The sequence below is a fragment of the Oxyura jamaicensis genome, chromosome 2, assembly GCF_011077185.1.
Source record: "Oxyura jamaicensis isolate SHBP4307 breed ruddy duck chromosome 2, BPBGC_Ojam_1.0, whole genome shotgun sequence".
NCBI lineage: Eukaryota > Metazoa > Chordata > Aves > Anseriformes > Anatidae > Oxyura > Oxyura jamaicensis.
The window spans coordinates 118,912,198-118,937,756 of NC_048894.1; the positions used below are offsets into that span (position 1 = coordinate 118,912,198).

The 25,559-nt window shown below is 41.1% G+C and overlaps 2 protein-coding genes across 5 annotated transcripts; both read right to left on the bottom strand.

Moving 5' to 3' along the window:
- Window positions 1–1,382: 1,382 nt before the first annotated feature.
- LOC118161659 (epidermal retinol dehydrogenase 2-like) lies at window positions 1,383–16,374 on the bottom strand. The gene is made up of 6 exons (XM_035317214.1): window positions 16,245–16,374; window positions 14,712–14,743; window positions 9,437–9,682; window positions 4,308–4,401; window positions 2,481–2,633; window positions 1,383–1,507 (listed from the first exon to the last, which is right to left on the bottom strand). Exons 1-6 carry the CDS (start codon window positions 16,372–16,374, stop codon window positions 1,383–1,385), a joined length of 780 nt encoding a protein of 259 aa, XP_035173105.1.
- A 2,453-nt stretch (window positions 16,375–18,827) lies between these two features.
- On the bottom strand, window positions 18,828–22,944 carry PENK (proenkephalin). 4 transcript variants are annotated; one of them, XM_035319406.1, is made up of 3 exons: window positions 22,754–22,944; window positions 21,958–22,099; window positions 18,828–19,799 (listed from the first exon to the last, which is right to left on the bottom strand). In XM_035319406.1, exons 2-3 carry the CDS (start codon window positions 22,093–22,095, stop codon window positions 19,134–19,136), a joined length of 804 nt encoding a protein of 267 aa, XP_035175297.1. In that variant the 5' UTR covers window positions 22,096–22,099; window positions 22,754–22,944; the 3' UTR covers window positions 18,828–19,133. The 4 variants fall into 4 exon arrangements, with proteins under 4 accessions (XP_035175297.1, XP_035175295.1, XP_035175296.1 ...); XM_035319404.1 differs by having other exon boundaries at window positions 22,750–22,944; XM_035319405.1 differs by having other exon boundaries at window positions 22,746–22,944.
- Between the last annotated feature and the right edge of the window lie 2,615 nt (window positions 22,945–25,559).

Here is a 25,559-nt window from a genome sequence, read left to right on the forward strand (position 1 = left end):
AAGATACTATAGGAATTGCTGGGAAATTAGGGTTGTGTGTGGTTGAAACTAGTTTATTTAAAGATTTTTGTTATGTTACAAAGGGACCTAGTATTATTCAAATTTTCCTTTCCTCAGAAAGTTTGTAATTTGATTTTGGCTGATGTTCTTTATAAGATACTTGATTCTACGGCTTCCTGTATAGCAAAATATGCTCTCAGAAGGTATGTTTTACTGATGGGTACCAGCACATACTTCTGTTTATCTAATCCTAGAACTTATTTTTGGATTTTTTTTTTTTTTTTTTTCCCTAGGTCTGTTTTTTACTAGCTTCATTTTCATTGAGAGACAGTTGAATTCTTGATGGCTTGTTTCTTTACTGTAAGTGGTCTAAATCTTGAGAGAGGGGTTATTTACACTTTCTAAAATTTTTAAAATGCGAAAGATTTTAAACTTTTTATGGCTTTTCTTTCTGCGTTCATTCTCACAGTTCGAGAGTTTGCTCAGAAATTGAGAATTCAAAGAGTAGGAGATGAAATCAAACATCCCTGCCTGGCTTTACTGCCTTTTACTGAGAGCTCAGATAAATATATAAGTAGAATGCTGTCACAAAATGAGACAGCAGGTTGTGGCTGAGAATCAGTATTAAAAGACAGTTATTTAGCATTATATTGCATGCTGACCAATGTCAAATATTATACAACAAGCAAATTTTCTGTCGAAGAATGAACATTTTTTTTCCCCCTTTTCACTGAAAATAAACAGTTAGATGGCACTTGAGGTCCTGAGAATAATTTGCTTTCAATCCTTTTTCTTTTGACCAACAACTTTATCCTAGTTGCTGGGGATCTCCGGGTAAGATTGGATGGATAACCGGTACTATTTTTCAAGGAATGAAACCAATGAAACAAAGGCTGAGCTAGTCTCATTTTTTATTTGTATTTTTAAATTAGAAAAATGTACTTTACTAAATAAATGCTTATAAATTCATAATGTGCACAATGCTTCTAAGGCAATAATATATTTGTCACTCCTATGCTACAAATGGGAAAATTAATACAGACTGAACAATTTTGTAAAAAGCCCAGCCATTAGTGGACGTGGTTATGGGAAGCACACAGCTTCTAGTCCACAGTGTTTCCAGTGTACCCTCCCATGAAAATTTGTGATTTCTATACCCAACTATAGCTTAAGAAGTATATTATGGACAGAAGCTGCCAGAGGAATGCTAGTCACCTAAATTATTAAAAATTAAAAACACCGTTTCTTCATAACTGAATTCATACAGCTGATTTGACTGCAGGGATGCTAACAAAAGGAACATTTTAACTAAACCTCCCTGCTGATTTTGGAGGCATATGGAAAATGAAAGAATGAAATGATAAAAGACAGAAGACACAATTTTATATTTTAAAAGCCAAAAAGCGTAATATCAAAGGCATAAATAGATACAGCTTTTCCTTTTGAATTGCATCCATGATTTTGCTGGCTACATACTCTGCATCATAAGCAGGAAGTAAAGGTTGGTTTGTGGTGAAACAAGAAATAAAGCATTATGGAATTATAAATCTTTAGAGTTGTATTCTAGCACAGAAATCATTTAATACAAGAATTTCCCTCCTTCCCCTCATGAGCTCCTGGACAGGAGTCTCCAATCCAATTTGTTCTTTCTATGATCAAAATAAATTGAGAAGTTTTGTGATGTTGTGAATTTTAATTACTAATACCTAACTTTTATGCAAGCCCTGCTCAGACCCTAATGAAGTTTGTGCCTGCATTGACTGTGGTGTTGAAAACTTCCCAGCTCCTACGTGGTATATGATGTTCTATGCTTAAGAGTTCAGTCCTCTCCACATCTTCTTTTCTTCTGTAGAGGTTGGGTTGATAACTAAATAGACAAGAACTGGGCCTCTTTACAGCCAGGAGCTCTGTATAAAATATGCTATTTCAGGATGATGAGCAGTGGAAGCAGGAACAGCGCACTGAAGAAACAAGACTGCTGATACTCCACTGTTGCAATGGCTAAATCAGTGTCTGCAACCTCTCCTGTCACCACAACACGGCAACACACCAGATAATATCACCAGAACTATTCTCACTCAGGAAAGTACAGTACCTGCTAATACTGGGGCATTGTTAATAATCATAGGTGACAGGTATCCTGGCAGCCCTAACTGTAATGATGGTGCCAAAAGTACTTGGAGCAAAGACCCACAGCAGTCCCCATTCTACTGACAAATGAGCTTGCCTTAAAAACTGCCAGGCACCCCTAACCATTCCTTCATTGCAAGGTTATTGCGCGGTCTCTGATGCATGCAAATTATTAATTGTATGCAAACCTTGGATTTCTTAACCAAGGGATCAAGTTGTGTGTGCCAATGGGGCAAAAATACTGAACTGAAAAGCAAATCAACGTTATAATAGCTAGAGACTATATATGGCATATTTAGTGACTGGTGATTACTTTTTACTTGAGATAAAACACAATGCAAATTTCACTAACTGGGTTTGAAAACCTCTAGCTAATTTAGTATTAATAAAAGAAGGGCAAATGACTGTGTTTTTAAAGCTGTGTTTTCTTGCATGATATAATTCTGAATCTAAGGCTTCCATCATTGTGATGACTGCATGTTTACTTCCAGAATAATTTGAAAAGTAGAGAAAGAAAGGAAGATTAAAACTACCTTAAAAGCACCATAGTATTATATATAGAAATTAATGTTTTGTAATACTATTTAAGTCCTAATACTAATTAGTTATATATTAGCAGACTTGATTTAATATTGTAAGGATGCTATGCATATTGGTAATAATAACCTTGAAGGTTAGTGGCCCCTACCATGATTGATGCACATGTATCTAAGGTTAAGATTCATAATTTCCAGAGGATTTTCCAGTGAACTATATAAAAAGATGGGCTTATTTAACATTTTATATACATTTCCAGACAGTTGTTTACAAACCAGTCATTTTTTCAAGGTCTTCACCCTTTGATATCACAGGTTACATGTCAGTAAGAACTACTTATAGTCGTAAAATCTAAACACCCTACTTGTAAATACTGCTTCAACCCATTATTTCTCCTTCTGATATTGCCTTGCACTTATAATACCATTTTGTTTGCTTGGGAAGACTGAGTCTCATCTAATTTGTATTGCTTGATGAACGTATGTAATCTCCTTTATCAAAACTTGATAATCAAAAAAATCAAAAAACTTGATAATCAAAACTTAACTGCACAAGGTCCTGTGCAACCTGATCCAAATTGGGCCTGCTTTTATTTGGAGGGTTGAACCAAATGAACTCCAAAGATTTTCCCCAACCTAAATTATACTACAATTTTGCAACTGTAAAAACTTTATTTTAAGATAGGAATTTACATGTAGTTTACTAAGGCTTTTCAAATGTGCGTGAGAACACATATTAGGTACAATTAAACCTACTTCTGCTAACAGTTCAAAAGCTGTCTTCAAACAGTTTGTTATTCTTCAGGAACTTACCCACAATGGATGGAATGATATGACCTAAAAGTGCACAGCTAATGTGTAAAAAGTTATAATGCCTGGATTGAAAGGTCCACTCTTTTAGGCGTTATGGTTAAATGAAGAAAGCTGAATGTGATCTTTTTATCAATATTGAATCTGACCCAATAGTAATAGGTGGCAAATGTACACCCAAGTAACACTATCAATTGGCAGAAGAAACAAAATACACTTATTAATATGCAGTTCACATTCTCATAGGGCAATTTGAGAGCTCTAGTCAGAAAGAATTAAGAGAGTTTGGGTAGCACACACAGGCTGATGAAATGGGCAGGACTGTAGCAGCCAGCTCTCCTGAGTGAAACAGCTGAGAATATGGAGTTGTTACATAGCTTAAAACACAGTTCATTTGAATGAATTTTGATGAAAATTTTGCCAAAAAGCCTCTTGAACCTGAAAAACATTTTCCAACCAAGTGTATAGTCTCAGGTCCCACTCAGGACTCTGAATATCCATCCGCAGAAAAACTGGCAACAGGAATTGTTAGACATCCTGTATGTGGGGCTCCTTTCCACTGCACACCTCCAAGATGTGTTGTCCTTCTTCTGCGGAGATGAGACAGGCTGCAGTCAGGCAGTAAAATCTGAAGTGATCTCCCTGTGCCACACAGGCAACCTGTTACCATCCTCCTCTTTGATACGCCACCACCTTTCATATCTGCAGGCGCTTTGCAAGTGTCAATGTGTCAGTACAAGCTGCTTAAGCCAAGCTTCTTTGAGATCTCCAGGGAATGATATTGGCAGGTAGGTCTAATTCATAATAGCACTTGGCAACACCAATCCAATGTTTTGTAGACTCCCAAGAATCCTGCTGCACTTGCCACGCTAACCAGGTGTCCATGATTACAGTTGATCATGGCTGGAAAAAAGGCCCTGTAAGTCTAAGAGACATATAAAAAATATTATTACAGCTACATGTTTCAAAAATGTTGCATTCCAAATTAGTTTTTACAACATGAATTACTTTCTGCAGCACCATTATAGAAGAAATCCAACTGATTTGCCATCTTTGAAAGAACTAATAAACAGGAGACATTTCTTTGAATGACAACCCTTCATCTGAAGATCTGTCAGCATTAAAGTCATGTTATCAAAAGTACTGAAGTTTTTATTTTCTCTGCCTGCTGGTTCCTTGTGTTTTGAGTAGTCTCTAGTCTGTTAGTAAAGATTTGGTACACAAGAGGGAGCTAGAAGTCAACACATCAAGGGAACGTCAGCTGGCTCCGGGCCCTATTTATTACAACTGTACTTCCTGACAACTCTGGGCCCTGAAACACCACTGTGATTGATAACAATTCTCTAAGGAGGACACTAGTGTTTTATGAGATGAAATAAGAAGAAAAAAGACAAGAATATTTATTTATTAATTAATTTATTTATTTTTCCCAATAGCTGAGATGTGCTGCAACGTACGTCACTCCAGATGTGGGCCTAGTTCATGCTGTTTTGGCTGGGGGACCACAGTCACTGTCCTCCTATCCTGTGGCTTCAGACCTGTCCAGAGGACCATCTCTCCCTGTACCTTTGCCTCACGTATGTGGAAGAATGATGCACTGTGGGCTGGGAAATGATTAGAAGACTTTGCCTGCGATGATTTTCCAGTGAGAAATGTCATTTAGCGAGGACCTTGTGATGCTACATTTTTCCTTGATGCAGGCTGCTCACTCAGGCATATAAACAACAAATATGAGAGGGGGTGAGGGTATTTAATGTACCTCATGATGACCCCCCCCCACCCCCCAAGAATTTGTCTAATTGCTTCCTGAACTCCAGAATACTTTGGGTTTCCACAGGAACCTGCGGGAATGAGGTGCAGTTTTATTGTGCACTGTGAGCATTCCTTAGCATTACAACCTGAATATTTCTTTTTGCCTATTTCTGGTATTGTGAGAATATGGGAGAATATGGGAGCCTTAGTGTTCATTGCGGAATGTTTTGATACTCCTCAAGCTGTGTCAGGCTTTCTCCTTACAGGCAGCAGTGCTCAGATACCAGCACTTTTCCATCTGCACAAGGGAGTGCAAATCTGTACACTGCTGAGTATAGCAGATGTCTATGCTTTCTCCCTTCTCATGTCTTTTAGCCACTGTGCTATCTATATGATAATACTCTTTATTCACATGAAATATAGCTTCACCAACAGCAGCAATTTATTAGATCTGGTTTCATTTGAGCTTTTTACTCATTACCACAAAAACTGTGGGAAGCCTGACTTTCATTTACAAAAACTTAAGCTGATTATTATATATTTCTCCAGGTGTCCATTAATTCATCCATTATTATTGTTGTTATTGTTTGTACCAATTTTCTGTCTGACAGGTTTGTAGTTTTATGGTATCTTCTCAAGTGCTTTTGAACATTGGCATATTTACTACTCTTTGTTCTTTGGACACTGAAGCCTGCCGTTAGCAATACATCACATATGCATTTATAGTTCATGAGATCCATATCTGATTTCCTTCAGAGTTCCCATGTGGAAACTTCTAATCCTGAAAATCTGTTACTATTGACTTCATCAGTTTATTCTTTAGAATAAACTTCAGCCTCTTCCTTCAGAGCTCAAAATTGCTTCCTAGAAAGAAAGCTTCAATTTTATGGGAAAATATGTACATTTTTCTGCAGTGAATATACCAAACAAAACCAAATAATTTAATGTAATTTTTCTGCTATTGCTTTATCTCCTGTGTCCAAGCTCAAGACTCTTCATAATACCAATAAACAGTTGAATGTATTTCCAATAGTAGAGAAAAGATCTTACGTTAAAGAATAAACTAAAATTCAGGCCCCTACATTACTGTTCAATTCATGAAAATACCCGGTAGAATTAACAATAATTTAACAACTTAACACCAGTTCATGAATATGAAAGACCTCTTTGAGCTTCTACTCGTAGGTATTTAAAATGTTTGCTGCTAATATGGGCATGGCAAATTCTGCAGGCTGGAGCCATGTGGCTGATTCAGTTAATGTGTTCAGAGACTGAGAATTATTTGAGTGCACAAAGCAAACAGTTTGAGCCTCTGTTAAAGTAAGAATAAAGATCATTTCAAAACATACACCATGAACAGAAAAGTTCGACAGAGATATTACTTACATTAGCTTAAATTAGTCATTTTGGTGTATGTCTTTTCAAGAAGCAGATAGCATTTATGGGAATGGGGATTAAATGATAATTTAAAATGTTATTTTTTAAAAGAGATTTGATCTTGGTAAATTCTACTTTATTATTATTATTATTATTTTTTTCCTCAAGAACAGCATTCTAGAAGAACGTGAGTTTGATTTACAGTATCATTTCAAATAAGGATCAAGTATCACATTTCAAGTACTGATCACAAGTTGTGCAGACTGATTCTTCATCTTGCTGGGATGTGACAGCATATTAAGATCTTGATAATAAGAACGATCAAATAACTGTAATTCTTTTACATGGAGTGAAATTGTAGGAGCAGGAATCAGAGACTTGGATGGTGAGGATCACGTTATCTGTACTACCCCAATAACTGACAAAGATCATCCTCCTAGAACACGGTGGCTAGAATGTGCTCATCTCTGCAGGCGTGCTGTTATGGGATGATACATCCTTGATCACACTGTTCAAGTAGTATTATGAAACCACTCACGGTTCTTAATATCTAACACCAGTGGCCCCAACAAGAATTCTTCTCCCAAGCACTGTTAGTTGGTTATGCCCCGAAGTGCTGCTAACAAGTGCAAGTAAAATAATACCTTTTTGACTGCAAGCATAGAGAACTGTGGTCCCATGTACATGCAGATACGGAATCCAACTTACTCTCTTGAAGCACTTTCTGTCAATAGCATTTCCTGATGAAAAATACTCGTTTCAAATGTTCATACCTGTGTTCTGAATGAGTTAACATATTTTGATTGAAATTAAAAGCAACAACCACAAAACAAAGAGCCTCCCTGACAACACAAAGAAAAATAATCATTCTTACATTTCAAGGCTATTCCAAAGCAATCTATCAACATTCATGTGTGTATTGGGTTTACATGGCAAGGCTTGGGTAGCAGGGGGGCTGCAGGAGTGGCCTCTGTGAGCAGAGCCCAGCAGCTGCCCCACGTCAGATCAGAGCCAGCTCCAGCCATCTCTGAAAGGGACCCACCGCTGGCCAGAGCTGAACCAGGGAGTGGTGCTGGTTGCGCCTCTGGGAGAGCAGATTTAAGAAAAGTAAAAAACCTGCTGTGCAACAGCAGCTGGGAGAGAGGAGTGAGAACCATCCCTGCAGCCCCCCAGGTCAGTGCAGGAGGGCAGGAGGTGCTCCAGGCAGGCAGCAGCAGTTCCCCTGCGGGCTGTGGAGAGGCCCCTGGTGGAGCAGGCTGTCCCCCTGCAGCCCATGGGTCCCCCATGGAGCAGATCTCCACGCTGCAGCCTGTGGAGGAGTCCCCGGTGGAGCAGGTGGATGTGGCCTGGAGGAGGCTGCGGCCCATGGGAGACCCGTGCTGGAGCAGTTCGCTCCTGGGGTATGGATGGACACCATGGTATGGAGCCATGCAGGAGCAGTTCTGGAAGAGCCGCTGCCTGTGGGCAGCCCCTGCAGGCTCAGTTGGGGAAAGACGGCATCCCGTGGGAGGGACCCCACGGGGAGAGGGTCAGAGAGGGACCGTGAGGGAGCGGCAAAGTGTTAGGGAGTGACCGCAGCCCCCATTTCCCCTTCCCCTGTGCCACTTGGGGGGAGAAGGTGGAGGAGGGTGGATAGGGGGAAGGTGTTTTGAGTTTGCTTTTAGTTTCTCAGTGCTCTATTCTGCTAGTGATTGGCAATAAATTATATTAACCTCCCTAGAGTAAGTCTGTTTGCCCATGACGATAATTGCTGAGTCATCTCCCTATCCTTATCTCAACCCATGATCCTTTTTTCAACATACTTTCTCCCCCTGTTCTTTTGAGGAGGTGGAGTGAGTGAGCGGTGTGGTGGAGCTTATTACCAAGCCAGCAGTGTGAAACTACCACATGAAAGACTCTTGCTCATTCCTCTGCTCTACACCTTCAGACAGAGAATGTCAAAAATGTGCCTTAAGAATGATATACATATACTGAAAATTAGGCAATAGAAGAATTTATCCTTGCACAAAATGTCAGAATGAGTAACTATGGATTATAAGTGAGGTTACAGTGGGAAATATTTTCGGGCAGTACATAGACAGTTTAAGGAGAAGTAAAAATAAATAGCAAAATAAATACAATAGAGTCCAGAAGTTGGACTCTGATGATAGAAAAAAAAAGTAACAGTTTGCAAAGCGTATGTCAGCAGAGCAGAAGCGTCTTGTTTAAAAAGGAGTTCTTGTCTAGCTTACTTTACCAGTGGATTGACTGAAAAATAAACTAAAGCTGAATCGTCAATTTGACTGGAAAGCTGCCATGTCCTGATCACAGAGTCACAGAATCATCTAGGTTGGAAGAGACCTCCAAGATCACCTTGTCCAACCTCAACACATTTCTGAAACCATTCCAATCTCACCCTTAGAGAGCTATAGTTTTCTAAACAAACGGGCACAGAAAAGGGATCTCCACCTCCTTATATTTTTCCACTTTTTTTTTTGTTGTTGTTGTTATTGCTTTGTTTTGTTCTTGATATCTTACAGAAATTTAAAAGTCTAGCAAGCTCATTCACAGGGTTAACCTCTGCTCTATACCATACTTTTAATATAACAGAAGATTCCACCTCACAATGAAGACTGGAAATTGGTAAGTCTTAATTAAACCCAGTTACTTTATGGCAAAAATAGTTAAGTTCCATCTAGAAGTTGTCAAGAAGAGAGAAGTATTCGCCCTACATTATTACTTCTGTTTATTGAAAGTGTATTTTCTAAGATTCTATGTCTGAAAAAAAAAATCAATAGTGCATATCATTATAAGAAAGCAGAAAATCACAAACGAGAAGCCTAATCAAAAGCCAGAAGCTGTATCTTGTCTTCCTGTTCATAGATCTGCTTCCTGTTGCTGCATTCACAATGGAAGGCCAACACTTCTTTAACCCCATTTTTTCTGGCTGGTCTACTTGTCTCTTTGTTACGTTCTTCATCAGTGTCCCAAAGAACCAAGGTTGCTCTAAAAAGAGCAAAATATAAGTCAATCTGCTTTCCAGTCCCATTTACAGGTCCAGTAGTAAGCACTGTTTCCCCAACAGAAGATTTTATTATCTATCTATTTATTTATTTATTTATCTTGTGGAGGAAATAGGAATAGGATGGAAGTCTTGAAGAGTGAAAAACATGGTAATCTCAGGAACCTCAGTGTATTCTGGATGCTTCTGAAGTTTAACATAATTTTTCAGGCACAAATATTGTTCTTCTCTTTTAAAAACCTGGAAATACAGCATCTTCCTGGCACTTCAAAACACTGAGATGTTGGCTAAAAAAAAAAAGAAATTGACTTTCAAACAGCTATTTCATTTACATTATTCTTTTGCATAAATAAAAAATATAACTGAAGACATGTTTTGTGAATGCTGGCAGCTGCTTGTGATATTAAAGATAGAGATCTGCTAGATCCTACACACCTGCTGTTTCATTCCAGAGACCTCAGATTCTATATGTATGCCTTTTAGAAGGTTTATTAACATACATTTTATATACGTATGTTGTGGCAATGTTTATAGAGTAGTTTGTTTTCATAGTAAGTTGGTATTAGCTGAAGAAAAACGTACTTGAAAACACTGGGGTGATATCAGCCTTAGAAGCACAGCATGCTGTTTAGTATAAAGCGTGATTTGCTGTTTCAGAAAGCAAGCAGCAAGAATGTATTTGAGCAATGTATATTTTCTGATGATGTGTGGCAGAAATCACATCACATATTTTAATTTGTGAGCTATACTGAACGTCATGGCCCTACAAGTTAGGATCCTTTTATCTTATCCTGCATTTCGACCAGATGGTTTCCTGTACATATAGCATCCTTTTAATGGTACGGTCTATGTTATTGAAACATTTCAGTGGCATTCTGTCAAATAGACAAAAAAGGTCAAAGCTCTGTGTTGAATATTGTATTTACACAAGTCTCAATCAAAATAACAAAAATGAAAATAGTTGCCAAACTGAAAAGTGCAATATCTAAGAAAAATGTATGCCCTTGTCTCCCTGCTAGGAAATCATATAGGATTACAAAGGGTGGATGGGTCGAGTCCTTGCCCAGCTGACGGGGCATGCACCATGCCATGTTCTGCAACCCCTGGGCTGCCAAATGACAAACTCTTGGTTATCATTGCTTCACACCTTTAAGATGACAGTTGCAGTTCCTCAGTTTTTCACACATACGTTATCCAGCTTTATGCTCACAATCCTGCATCACTGTTGTGTCATTTTTTGTTTTTATTTTTAATAAGAAATGGAAGACTGAATAGAAAGCCATGTTCCTACTGAGCCCTTCATACTCTTGCTTTTTACTGTTATGTTCTGAGTTTGTCGTGATCACTGTGACATTTTCTACATGCTGTTTATGTAAAAAGGCAAATAAAGAGGACAGCATTTATTTATTGCACTTTGCACTTTGAATAAGTGATGCTAAAGGTCTTGTCTTGCTTATAGGGAAGCCGTGGAAGGAATGAATCTGAAGTCACTTTGCAGTGAAGCTGGTCATTTCTGCCTCAAGATGCAGTTGATCAGGGTTAGGAGGGAGCAAAGGAGTTTTTTTTTTTTTTTTTTTTTTTTTTTTTTATTGTTTTCTTACAAGTTCAATAAACTTCATCACACAGTTAGCCAAACTAATTTAATTTCTAATCCATGTGTTGAAGTGAAAGCCATGAGTTGCTATAGGAGATTGATGTTGCAATGCTTTTGGGGCATGATCCGTAAGATAAGATAATTGTAGGCTACTGTTGTTATGGGAGGATTTGTATTTCTCATAGACAGTGAAGCAAGACTTTTACTATTGTAAAGATGAATTTCAACCCTCCTACTATGAGCCTACAGAGACGTTGTGGCTCAGATCTCTACAGCTGGGTAGGTAGGCCTGCCTTGGCAGGCCTGTGCATGCCACAGACATCTTCAAAGCTGCAGCTCATCTGCATCTACCATTAACCCTGCAGGTGCTTAATGTTCTGCCGATTGGTAATTACCACATTGATCAAAAGGTGGCTACCAAGCCATGGCTGTGATGCTTGGAGTAACCAGCACTGAGGTTCTGCTTATTGTGACCTGGTGGTGCACAGATGGGGTATCTATGGTGGTGTAATTGTATCTGGTTTACGTTACCCAGGGCACCAATGCAAGACAGGAAGAGGGGAAGAGGGCACAAAGCATAGAGCTTGGCATTGTTGTGCCTAAAGACATTTGTAGGATTTAAGCTACAGAACCCCCAGTCCTTAGAAATGTGTGTCATTTAGAGAAAGCTGCTGTTCACGGTGCTCTTTCCAAGAAAAAAAACAAAACAAAACAACAAAAAACAGAAACCTTGGAGTCAGGCAGGCTTAGGCAAATGAGCAGAGGACAAATTATGAAGTTTTCTCTTGTATATAGGCAGGTCTAAAACTGGTACTGCTTACCAGGGTGAAATGACCATGTTCCTCAGGAGGAGAAGCCGGGGAGGAGAATGATGTCTTTTGTAAGTTAGTCAGACACACAGAGTCTTTTCTTATGTAGTCTGGCTAGTTCTTTTTGTCAAATAGTATGCCCTGCCACCCGATTAAGTGAAAAGGCTGAAATTATTTATGACTGTGGAACTACATATTATTTTTTCTCTTTAATCCTTTGTAGCTCAAACAATAAGCAACTGGGCTATTTAATTTGCATTGGTTGTTTCTTCACATGTGGGTATAATGTGCACTTGAACGTACTCCTGAATAATTTGTCCTTCTTTTTTATATACTGAAAAAATGAGTTCTTTTATTAGTGGCATTACTGCTGAGGACTACACAAGAGTGTTGTCTGATCTTGTAGAGCCTGACTGAACAGTACCCAGTGTCCCTGTGCTGCTGCATAGCCTACCAGGGGTAGCTAGAGGGAGGGAAAGGCAGTTTTCCTGCTTAGGAAGGACTTTCATTTTGAGATCAGGGACTCTGAGCTGGATTCTGAACTCCAACAGCAGTAAGATAGCAGAAGGCAAAGGGGATGTGCTGATGGATGTCTGAACGCTTAGGGAGACAGACTGCTATGCTTTATAGTAGTTGGAACTTTGTCAAGGCACGACTCGATGCATCTAATGAACTTCAACAACCAAATAGTCTGAAAATCAACAAAGAATAATGATGCCAGGAAGCAGCACAACTAGGAGACCAGAACAACTGGAGTGTACTAACACTGCCAGAGAACCGCAGGCGAACTCAAAGCTGTTCAGTAATTTGAGGGACAGATGTCTCCAGTAGTGAGGGATATTACTCTGAAAATTATTTCCTTTAAGTATTTCCCTTTACCTACTGCTATGCCTGTTTATTTTGCCTAGGGTCAAGGTTAGTTAGTGACTTAACTGCTCTTTTCATTAAGATATTGAGAAAACTGATGATGGTATTCACATTAATTGAACAGGGTAGAGAAGCAGATACATCAGCATGATGCTGCCTCTTTTGTCCAGACCTCACCAGTGAATTTAACCTCTTGAGGGCTCACAAGGATTGGTGTCAAGGCAATGAAGGTAGCTGTATATTTGAAAGCTCTTGACAGAACCTATGAGCTGTGAATGGTCATGGTGCTGTGAACAGATCTATTTTATGCCATTCTGGTAAAAATCCTTGAGTTAGAGGGGTCACTGAATAATTCAGAGGGAGAAGCTACCAGTAATGAACCTCTTAATCTAGTCCAAGAACCCCACTCCATGAATTTTGGTCTCTGTTGCTATGGTGAAACTCAGTATGGTGGATATCTGGGAGTGGAGCATCTCCCATAGCTCAGCTCTGTGTATCCACAACTCAGTGGGAAAAATTTAAATACTGCATAGGCTCCCATAAAAGTTCTTTACTTTGGCTGGTTTCCACTGCTTCCGTTTAGATGGAAGCTGACAGCTCTTTTTTTTTTTTTTTTTTTTTTTTTTTTTTTTTTTTTTTTTTTTTTTCTGACAGGAAAAGAATGAGTTAATCCCTTTCTGAGAATGACTTTGTCACATTAACTGTGTCATTAGCTGTCACAGCATGACAGCTATGCCATATTATCAAAAAAATACAATAAGAAACATTATTCTACTGAATATTTTTCTAGCTGGAGAAATGTGGTGCAGTTGAAATTTCAGCCCTATTTTCCACCCTTGTCAGGTAGTTATTTGCAGAGATGAAAATGGGAATGTGGAGAAATGTGGAAGGCCTACTGGAAAACCCATTAAAACTGGAGGTCATGATTGAAATACCATGTTATATGTATTCTAAGAAATGCTTATATGGCTTATCTTACTCAACTGCTTTTATGAGAGCAATTTGCCTATTATTTAGACTGTTGCTGCCATTGTCTTCTGCTGATGTGAGAAAGGAAAGCATTACCCAAATAACTGTTTTAGAACGTTTTCCAGAAATATTAAATCTAAGAGTTGGGATGCAGGTTCCCATTGGAGCCTAGGAACAGTTTTCATAATTCAGTAAGCTGTATAGTTTTAGGTGGACTGGAATCACGATGAGCTGTGGTCAGAGGTCTGCACACAGTCCTCACGACAGGCTTGGAGTGCAAGTCATTGCACACATTTTAATTTACTAGGAAAATAAATGGTTGAAGGATCTTCTGGAAATTGTCACTGTGAGGGTGGAGAAGCCCATGTCAAGGAAGAGAGTAATGGCAGAAAGGCAAGAGGCAAAGATCATGTATATCCTTGTACACCTACAAGCATGAATACCTGTAAGAAGCTTTAGCACTGATAATCTACGTACAATCTACGTACGCCAGCCTTCTCCTGAAGGAAGCAGTGTAGTGCAGTGCTTTTAGCAAAACATTTGGCATAGTGATGTGCTTTTGTGTTAACCCTGCAAGATTTCATCATGTGGTTTCAGCAGGGATTACAGTAAATGCTCAATTTAGGTAAAGTCACAATCTAATTAAACAAATTCAGTTGAAATCCCTGCTGGGCCTGTAAAGATTTGTCTGTCAAATACCTCTAAGCAATTTTGTTTTCTATAGCAACAGTTAATTGGATATGCTACTGTCAGTGTGCTTTAAATGAGGCTGATGGGATTAGTAATTGAATGCTCAGATTAATGATTTACAGCAGGCTCTGCTACCCTGTTCGTTGTTTACATCAAGGCTCATGATAGCTCCCTACCCTGAGCAGGCAAGTGGAGTAGTGGACTATATCTGCAATTAAGTTATGATACTGTGATATACAGTTATTATACAGATATGATGTAGCCCATTCCTCTTGTCATGTATAACTGTTTTTAATGATGTGGGCAGCAAAAGTTTGTGATCAAAACATTAGAAGCAGAAAACCTGAAAACAGCCACATAGCCTCTGTATTTAGGATCTGGAACTGGAGGACTCGGTCATTTTCCAGCTACATGTATGCAATTCTTTTTATGTTTTTTTGGTCAGAAAGCAAACATCAGCATTGTGGGTGGTGTAATTACAGCCAAGGCTGTGAGTGGGCACAGGTGTTTCTACAAGAGGTGCTACAGGTTTCTACAGGTGCACCTGTAGAGAAGGTGGAGAAAATGTAGTCAAGTGGCCGCTCTTGGAGAAAAAGAACAGACTGCAAAGCTTGGTTGTATAGAAGGATCTATTCGGGGATGCTTGAATCATCAGTCTTCATGGTCTTCATCAGTCTTCTTCCATTAAGATTGAATGTTTTAAAAGGTGAGAAATGTGGTTTGCTCCTTGGAGTTGTCCCAGAATGCCACTGTAAATAAGATGGGTTCTGGGGCCAGCTAACTTGTGCCAGGAATTTCTTCATTCTTAAGGTGTCCTAGGGCTGGGAATCGTAACTATTTATTTATTTATTTATTTATTTTTTATTTTGAAAATTCTGGGATGCTCCTTTTGGCATAAGAAGGGATCTGGCCGTTTGTGTCCAGCTGAGCTCTGCAGTTCTTGAGGAAGAAGGCTATAAAGAAAACTTTCTGTGGTGCTGAGATGTTTATACCAACTGGAGAGCTGCGCTACGAATTTGTCATTCTGCCTTATACACAGGCCTCCAAAGTCATCCTTAATGACAGAGAGACTCTTATACACCATACATAGAACACTTTGGTTCTTGTTAAATTAAGTCCACTGCAGAATTAAAATGAGCCAGTGCATATTTAGAGTCTATACTGAACACAGATTAATAATATTTATTTCAGTTTATTAAATTAGAATATGTTGCTGTTCTTATAAAGATTCTATCTGGGGAAACATTATCTGAAACAGTTAACATTTATGCTATAATTACTTGTAGTTATAAAATGCTTATAAACAATTATAAGTAAAATATTATACTTATACAAAGTAATTATTGTAATAATAATCTATAGTTATTTATTTATTGTGAATCATACTACATATTAAATATAATTTAACAAAAATATATAGGAAATTTGAAATTATGCTCTCCATATTTCATCTGATAGAATAGTTCATCTGAGAATGCAGGAATGGCACTGTGCACTGTGACCTTATCTCATTACCCCAGGATTTAAGCTTCGGTTTTAAGGCAGAGCTCCAGCAGCATGCAGTTTTGAATTCAGAAATGATTCTAAGCATCAGGTTCTCTCTCTGTCATGATCGGTTCCCGTATGTGAACTGCATTTGGTTCAGGAAATCCTTTCTTTTGCTTCTTTCATCTAAGTAGTTCCTATGAAAAAGTTCAACCCATCCTTACCTAGACTATCTTTTTCTTTCTTTTCTTCTAATGTGGAGGCATTAGTCTCTTTGATGGGTCTAGACCCTTCCACCATTCGTTGTTCATATTCAGTTTTTGTTATACTTGGTACTCTGACCAATGGTACCATGTATGATTTAACTCTGGAATACTGGCTGCATATGAAGATGTGAAGAATGATGATAAAAGCCAGGGAAAGGAAATGTAGAATCTGGATTTTGGTCTCAGGGTGACATTTATTCCTTGAGAATATTTTTGCAATTAATTTTCTTTCCAGACATCAGGCTTTCCACTTTTCCACTTTTTATTCAATAAAGCAATTCAGCTGTCTGAATAATCTGAAGAAGTGACAGTTCTAGGAATGTACTGTAAGAGGAAAATTATGGGACACTTTGAGAACTTGGGCCAAGTGTGAGACCCTTGAACCCTTTTTCATCTCCCAGCCCTGCAGACCTAATCTTTAGCCTTTGTTTAGACTCATGATTTAGTAAAGTGGATGTCAGGAAACCTTGCTTGATTTACTGAAACATTTTGAGCTGATTTCATCTGAAATGTTAATTACTGAGAATGTTAGGATGACGCTTCAGTGTTAGAGAGCCTCTAAGTGATGGCATAACTGAAAGTCCTAAGATAAGAAATTCCATGACAGAAGAAGACTTTAGATTGTATTCTAATTTCACATTTTTTTAGTTATACTTACTTAAAAGAAAAATAGTGTCTGACTGAAAAGGTTTTAGATTATAATAGAAGGAATGAAGACCATTCAGTTTTGCTCTTTTATTCAGGGAATTAGAGTCTTGTCCTCCTCCCATGTACATTGCCACCTGCCTGTTCAACCTTGGAAGAGACATATTCCACCCATTTTACTTGCCCCCATTCCTTTTGGGCTGCATTCATATATCCCCGTTAGATGTACTTAGTATCAAGTACTTTTTTACTATGTACATTGATATAAACTGGAAGGTTTGGATGAAAACATTTATTTCTGTAAGGTACATGCTAGGTATACTAGCTATGCAGTATAGGTGACAACAACTGGCAAGCCTTTTGCATCATCACAGGAGTGCAACAGGACTCATTTTAATTAAAGTCTGGCAAGGGCCTTTCTCCGGCTAAATTAAAAAGAAGAGAGCTTTGGGGAGAAATGAATAAATGTTGAAAGATCAGAGTGTGGGAAAAACTCTCCAGAAAGGTGATAGGGAACACAAATGAACCCTGAGAAGGACATGGGGCACCTGTATCTTTTTCCCTTTAAAATTTGGTGTCATCAGTGATGTGCAGCAGGAACAGGAAAATGGATGCCATGTTTTTTACTGAAGCGAAAGGAACTCTTTGCAGTTTTTCAACTCTTAGCAGGATCTTGGCCACTTCAGACAACCTCTATCATCCTCTGAAGGCCAAGATAAAAACTAGTTGTACACGATTAGGCTTTGAAGTGCACATTTAAACATCTAACTTTTTAAAAGTATTGAGCACCCAGAAGACCCCACTGACTTGAAATTGGAGAAAAGTCAGACCCTTAAGCTGCCCTTTGTGTCAATATTTGTTACTGTGCAAGTCTGAGATACAGATAATGCACCCAGAGCCATGAGTGATTTTAGACATCTAGCTCTCATTAATTATTTCAGTAATAATCAGATACCTAAACAGCTTTGAGGACTTTGACCGTAGAAATGTTTAAGTGTAAGACTTGTGGGTTAAAAATCTTGGTCATATGTTCTGAAATTCTTCAGTGCTAGTGGCCAAAGAGGTTTTTGTCATGTTATTGCAAGTGTGAACTAATTTGTAGCAGGAGACGGGAGAAAAGTGCTCATACACCTGAGCTAGGAAGCTGAGGGGATAGTCAGGCAGAATTATACAAGGAAGCAAACATGGGGATGGGATCCACCTTTCGACGTTACCTGCTGCCTATGTAAATGCCAAAAGATTTATAGCATCAGCGATGGGTTTTCCATTTGCTCTCCAATTTACTTATAATGCTTTCATTTGAAATAGAAAAAACTGACCATCAGTATCCCTTATTTTCTTAGTGCCTACGTGCTTTTTGTCAGCTGAGGAATCAAACGGAAAGCTTCTCCACCGAAATTCATTTGTCAGGTGCTCTGTAAAATCATATTTTTTAAAAAAATAATGCAGTTTTTGATCATATTTATTTTGCATAAATTCACTTACTGCTTTTTCAGTTAGTGTTTATAACTTAGAGGCCAAATGTACAATCCTGTATTGGTTAAGAGATGTACCTAAATAGATGTGGCTTTGTGTTATGCACTGGATACATTTTTTTTAGAACTTTAAGTCAAATATTTTTATGAACTGTTTTTTTGTGAAATGGTTAAGCACAGTAGATTCAGCTAATTGGTTAAAATGAGAGCAGTTAGAGCAAATACAATTATATCTCCTTTAGAGCATGTTTATTGTTCCTCTGTTCTAAGGATCTGAGAAAACTGAGACAATTTGTTTCAGCTGTTGTGTGTGCAGTATAAATTCTGTAATTAGAGAAAAAAGTTTGGCATTACTCTGCTTAGTGTTAAGAAAAATTCATATTATGTTTGATTAAATAACAGGAAAAAAGCACTTCAGAAGTTATGCATTAGGATGAAGAATTTATTGTATATACAGTTAAGCAATTCTACTGTAGATGTACTTCCTGATTAAAGAAAATGAATACAGTAATCAAAATAGCATGGTAACTACAATACAGACCGAAACTTGACTAAAACAGAAATTAGCTATTTGACTTGAAAGAACACAGGACCTGGAACAACAGATCGCAGGTTGCATCATTAACCAGGACAGTAAAAAACTGTACAGTACAAGCAACACGTTACAATAAGTTATGACCAATAAGGCAGTCTCTCATTTAGGACGAAAGGGATAAAGGGAAAGATATTAAAATCTCATAAATCCACCATATCTCTTTTCCATCTCTGGGACCTCTTTGGAATAAGTTTCCCCATCTTCTTCTGAAGGGAGAATGGAGTCGGCGAAGCGCTTAAGAAACCCACCGTACCGTTTCTGGTAATCCAGCCACCACTCTGGCCTGCCCACTCTTCTCATGAAGCCACCGTATCTCTTTTGCAGCTCTTTGGCTTCATCTTCCAGTTCTGGGCTGCGTTTTATGCTTCTCATGAAACCTCCATATCTTTTGTTGATGTCTCCATCATTTTCACTTATTTCTCGGTAGTGCCCCGCTTCAGGGTTATCCCCTGTTCCTAAAAGCTCTTTCAGCAGGTCAGAGGAATTAGCCAGGGCATCGTCATCTGAGTCTTTCTTCATGAACCCTCCGTACCTCTTAGCCAGGATCTCTCCGCCATTAGCTTCATCCTCTGGTTCTACCCGATAGAGCTCATCCATTTTCTTCATGAACCCCCCGTATCTTTTCATGAAGCCTCCATACTTCTTTGCAAGCAAATGGTTCTCATCCATCTCTTTCTTGTCTCCTGGAGCAACGCTGCCATCCTCAGAAAGATCCAGCTTTGTCAGCTGCAGGAGCTCCTTGCAGGTCTCCCAGGCCTTGGCAGAAGGCAGCTTTCCTTCACATTCTAGTGTACATGCCTGAAAAATGGATGGGGTTTGCTGAGAATGACTTGATAGCAACAAACACCTCACTGTAACCTTGTCGTAGCTTTTCTTGGTTTTAAAAGGCCACGAGCGAGCCTCTCCCTGAGTGGCTTGGAAGGACAGCTCTTCAGGAAGGGCTGCTCTGAAGGCTTTCATATCCTTCTGCAAAGGACATGGCATCTCCACTCTAAGGGAGAGAGTGGATCGTGTGTCCCACATGGCAAGGCTGTCCCTGTGATTCTGCTTCAAAGCAAGCTGTACAGTTCCTGCACCTCCCTTACAGTAGGGTGCATTTTTATGAACTTTTCTATTTACTAATGGACAGTTAAAATCCAATTGTGGTTCATTTCATAAAGAATGCGTAGAAGTGTATGCAATCTTCATCATTAAAAGTAATATTCAGAAATTTCAGGAACAAAGCCACTTAGAACTAATAAAACAACATCACTGTTGCAAAGAAGCCAGCTGGATTGTACACTGTGCTGCTCGCTATCTTCAGCACACTGCATAGCTCTAAAGGCTGTATTTCTGTCTATTAGAATTTGATTTAGTTTATGGTGCACATCTTTCAGATGTGTACCAATTCAAATGTAGAAATATAGACTTTCTTAGACAGATCAAACTTCTCATTTAGCTAGTTTGATTTACAAAGTGGTCATCGGAAGGATCATCAAATTGTGTTGCTTCTGACTGTAAACCCAATTATTCAGGCAAAGACCAAGTTTTTAACACCAGTATGCATACCGTGTAACCTGTCAATATTAACATACATATTAGCTAATATCTCTGTGGTGTTGGGGAATTTACCCCATGTGAAACCAAACTCTTCAACTGCAAAAAGGTGAATCCAATGTTTTTAGTTCTTTGCCACAGTTTTCATATAAAAAAAATAAAAAAGAAATCATCAATATTTTTAGTAACAGAAACAGTTATTTTGCCTATGGATGATGACTTCTAAGGATCTCAGTATTCTTTAAAATTGTGAAATGAAATCTCTGCATAGTTCTCTTAATAGTTAGCTGACCAGCTCACTACCTCTGACCTTACCTGTTTGCTGAGTTCTGGTTTGTGCAGAGAAATTTACATACAATTTTTGATATGAACACAAGAAAATTACATGGATTTATGTACTTTGCAACACAATAATTTACTTTAACAGGTACTATATACTTATTGCTATGTACTATAGTTATGCAATAAAGAGAATTTGATCTCAGCTTCAGCCTGACTTTGAAATTGCTCCCAGGCAAAGCACTTGGTGACTCCTAATTCTGCACAGAATAGGTTCAGTCTTTCTTTTTTTATGCTTCCAAAAAACCGATGACACCTTAGGAGGAAAACTTTCCTGAACATCTGGCAGTGCTGAGAGCCTGATGCCTCAGCATCACCTCTATTTGAGGTCAGGAACTGCAGGAACCGCTGGCTGAGGACTCGGCAGCCCAAATTCCTGCATTCCTCAGGGGGGTCTGAGGGGCCCATCACTGATCACGAAGCTTAAATTTCAAGATGAGTTGGCTCTGTGAATATGTCATTTAATTATTTCAATATAATTAAAAGTTCAGATTAAGGAAAAAAAAATCCCCCCTGCATTCCCTTTTTTTTTTTTTTTTTTTTTTTTTTTTTTTTTTTTTTAAACATGATTTACCTTGGGAGATGCTGCTCTATCAAAGAGACTTTTTTACAGGCATGTTCCTGATTGCATAGCAGCACCGGGAGGGAGAGCAGGAGGAGCTGTTCGATCTGGGCTTGAGCCTCACTTCTCGCCAGATTTCGGCCAAGTTTCCAGGCACAGCCGCCAATTTCCATTTCGCTTTCGGGGCCCCCGGGGGCGCGCTGTGCCGGGGGTGCCCCGGCTCCCCTCGCCCACGGCAAGGGCCGAACACAGGCAGAGGACACGGAGTGTCCCGGGGAAGCTCCCCTCCGGCCACAATTCCCCTTGCCCTTCAGTTTTCACTCGACTTTCTCCTCTCTCCCCCCGCGGGGGTCCCCTCCAAACAGCGCCGGGCTGGGGGCTCTCTGTGGTTCTCTTTCCCCCTTCAAAGCCCATCCTGATCCCAACTATGTCTTATTTCCCCCCTTCTCTCGGTCCGCTGTCGCCCAGAAAGGGGACGCTGGACGGGAGGGGGTCGATCCCGGCCCCCCGGCGCCTTACCAGCGGGTGGATGTCTGCGCGGGGCCCCATGCGGTACGCGCAGGTCGCGCACTCGCGGCCGCAGTCGGCCCGCACCCGCGGGAGCAGGCAGGTGCTGAGCGCCAGCAGCGAGCAGCCGAGCCTCAGGAGCAACGCCATGGGGCTGCGGGAAGGGGAGAGAAAGGCAGAGAGAGAGGTCAGACGGCAGCCGCCCCCCCTCCCTCCCGCTCCCTTCATCTCCCCAAACCCCCGGGATGCTGTGACTGGAGGGGAGCGGAGCCGCCCCTACCCTAAGCTCCCATCCTGGGCAGCGCTCGTCCCGAAATGCTCTGTCCAAAAACGCCCTGTCCCAAAATACTCCATCCTGAAGTGCTCCATCCCAGACGCTCTATCCCAAAATGTTCTATCCCAAACCGTTCCATCCCAAGTGCTCCATTCCAAAACGCTCCGTCTCAAATGCTTCATCACAAAACGCCCGGTCCCAAAATGCCCTGTCCCAAAATACTCCATCCCAGAACACTCCGTCCCAAATGCTCCATCCCGAACCTCTCCATCCCGAAATGCTCCATCCTAAAACACTCCATCCTAAAATGCTCCATCCCAAGCCTCTCCATCCCAAATATTCCATCCGAAATGCTCCGTCCCAAACTGCTTCGTCCCAAATCTCCCCATCCCAAATGCTCCGTCCCAAAACGCTCCATCCCAAACCACCCCGTCTCAACCCGCCCCGTCCCACCCCAGCCGCCCATCCCCAGCCGTCTCCGGAGCACAAAGCCACCGGTGCGGCGGGTCTCCCCCCGCCGGCTCACTCACGCACTGCCTCCCCTCGGGGCTCCGGGCGGGTTTTTGCGCCTTGCTGCGGTGCCGGCGTCGGATCCGCAGCCCTTTTATAGCGGGGCTGGGCAGCCTGCGCCCCCGGAGAGAGACTCCGCGCTGGGGACGGGGCGGGGGGCACCGAGGACGGCCTCGGTGAGCGCCGGGGGGGCGCCGAGCGGCTGCGGGCGGCGGCACTTTATAATTAGGGTACGCGGGCAGTGCGCGGCCTCCCCCAATCGCCGCCGGGCTCCCGCTGACGCAGCCCCTACGACATCCCCCTCGGACCCCCCCGATGTCGCTGCGCCCCCCCGTCGGTGGCTCCGAAGGGGCGGGCGGGGTGCCCGTGCCCGTGCCCGGCCCCGTAAGGCGCCCACGGGGAGGTTTTTTTGGGGGGCTGAGGCATCAGCGTGAGTCATGCCGCACCCCTGGGGGTCGGTGAGGTGGGATCTGTGCAAGGGTCTTGGTGGTAAAACGTTGGGATTTCCTAAGCATGGACAGCTTCGCCTTATTTGCATGGTTTTAGCAACTGGGAAGGCACAAATAGGAGCACACTGCGCAGAGGCACAATCCCGAGTGATGCTGAGGGTTTCCCAGTCCCAGCACCTGGGGCATCGCTGCCCGAGGCCGGTTCCCACCCGAGCAGGGCAGCAGTGATCCCTGACATCCCCTCCTGATTCCTGACATCCACCCTGTACAAGGGCTCTGCCCCAGCAGTGCTAAGCTGTGGTTCATTTCCAGCCCCAAATTATTTGCAGCTGGTTTATCTGTATTTGTTTTTCTTTCAGACAGGATTTTGTCCCTTTCTGGTGTTTTTCTGTGTGATCATTTCCCTTCTCAGCCCTCTTTTTGCTCTAGTCACCAGGCTGTGCTCTGCAGCTTTCTGTCAAGGTAGACCCTTACCCAGTAAATGTTCTCCCCTGCATTTGCTGTGCTTTGATTTCATCATTTCTGAGCATGAGTGATGGGACCTGTGCACAGCCTGGTGAAGGGAATTTCATTAGGACGTTAATACATAGTCATCCCCACCGGAGGAGGAAGACACCTCAACTTGTGTCTCCCCAGACCTCATTTGTCTTTCCTAATGCTGCAGCACAGCGATGCCACACAGTCCTCTGGGTCTGAGATACAGTCAGGTCTTCATCCTTCAGGACTAACATGAGATCTAGTACCATTACCACATGGAATTGTGCCTTCTGCCACCTGGTAGTCTTTACATCAGATATCTGACTCAGATTTAGGAGGCCGACACGTACGTCTGGAGAGCCAGAAATACATCCAGCAAAGACATAGCTGTTGCATGTACCCAGGGTGTGTGAGAAGAGAATGAGGCCCTCAGTTTCCCCAGTGATATCAGCCAACTTTGAAAGCGAACTCTCAAGAGGCGAGGTAGACTTTTTAAAAAATTGCCTCACTGCGTGTATTTGTATTTGCATTTGGAATAATTTGGAGGCAATTGCCAGGCCACTGAGTAAGCAGGCATGCTGTAAAAGTTGTTCCTAGCCAGCCTCCTGCTGGGAAGGCACATCCCGGCCTCCTGACTCTTGCCTGGGTAAGGGTGAGATGGTCATGGAGGCACTGACTAACACAGAGGTGACACATTCCATGCCTCTTCTGCTATAAGGATGCCTTTTACCTTTTTTTTTTTTTTTTTTTTTTTCTTTTTCTTTTTTTTTTTTTTTCTTTTTCTTTTTATGGACATCATTGGATTAGTCCTCAGGATCAATTACTGACACTCACTCACTGAACCCCAGCCCTGCTGTCATTTATGGGCTCACAATCTAACAGTCAGCATGGTGTAGTGGGACAGATAGCTTGGTAGTCTCATGATTATTCCTTTTGCAGCATACCTCCCACGTCCCCGGGCTGACTGGCTCCTCTCTTCATAGCTGTGCATACAAGCATCCATGCTCAGCCTGCCCACTCAGCTACTCAGTCTGCCTTGTCCCTCATTACACCATTTAATGCCACTGATTGTGTTTAATCTGGTCGTGATGAAAACCCAGGCAATGCCAGAACCTCGCTGTGTACAGAGGTGCGGATAATCCCTGCAGATAATGTGCAGACCTGAGCAGCAAAAGGGACGGGGTGAAGAAGGAGTAAAGAATATAAATGTAGCAAATAAAAGGCAAGTACGTTTTGTCTAGAAGAGGAGTAATGGAGAGGGTTGTTTTACAGTGGATAAGTGTTACAGCTTCTGGGTGGGGACCAGGGAAGAGGAAAAGAGAAAAAGATTGGGTGTGAGATGCACAGGTGCAAAGAGACCGCATGGGGTAGAGGAGAGGTAAGTGGGCACAGCCAGCACTGGGCAGAAGAAATACAGCCATGGCTGGTGGATGTGCTAAAGATATCCAGCACTCCTTGGTTCGTCTGCTTCTCCAGGTCTTCTGCTCTTTGAGTCTTTGGCTGGTTCTTTTGTAGGGCAAAAACTACATCAAAATTGCTCACTGTAGGAGCAGGGGATAATATTTCCTCAGCAACAGCAGACTGAGAAACAAAAAAATAAAGAGGCATAAAAAGAAAGAGAACACTTTTCACAGCAGTGATGATGATGATGACTTGTTGCTCCCTACTAACCTGGTAATAACAGTGTCCTGGAGCTGATAAAAACTTTGGCATTTATAAAATCCAGAATTACCCCAGACACCAGCAGCTTTTTATCTGCCATCCAGATATACCACACAAAAACAAACTGTTTGTGTTACAGGAGTGCTTGAAGCACCTCGGGACCTGTCCTAAATCTTGTCCAGACACCCAGACTTTAGCTAGGAAAAGGTGAAAGGAAGATGAAATCATAATTTTGCCAATAG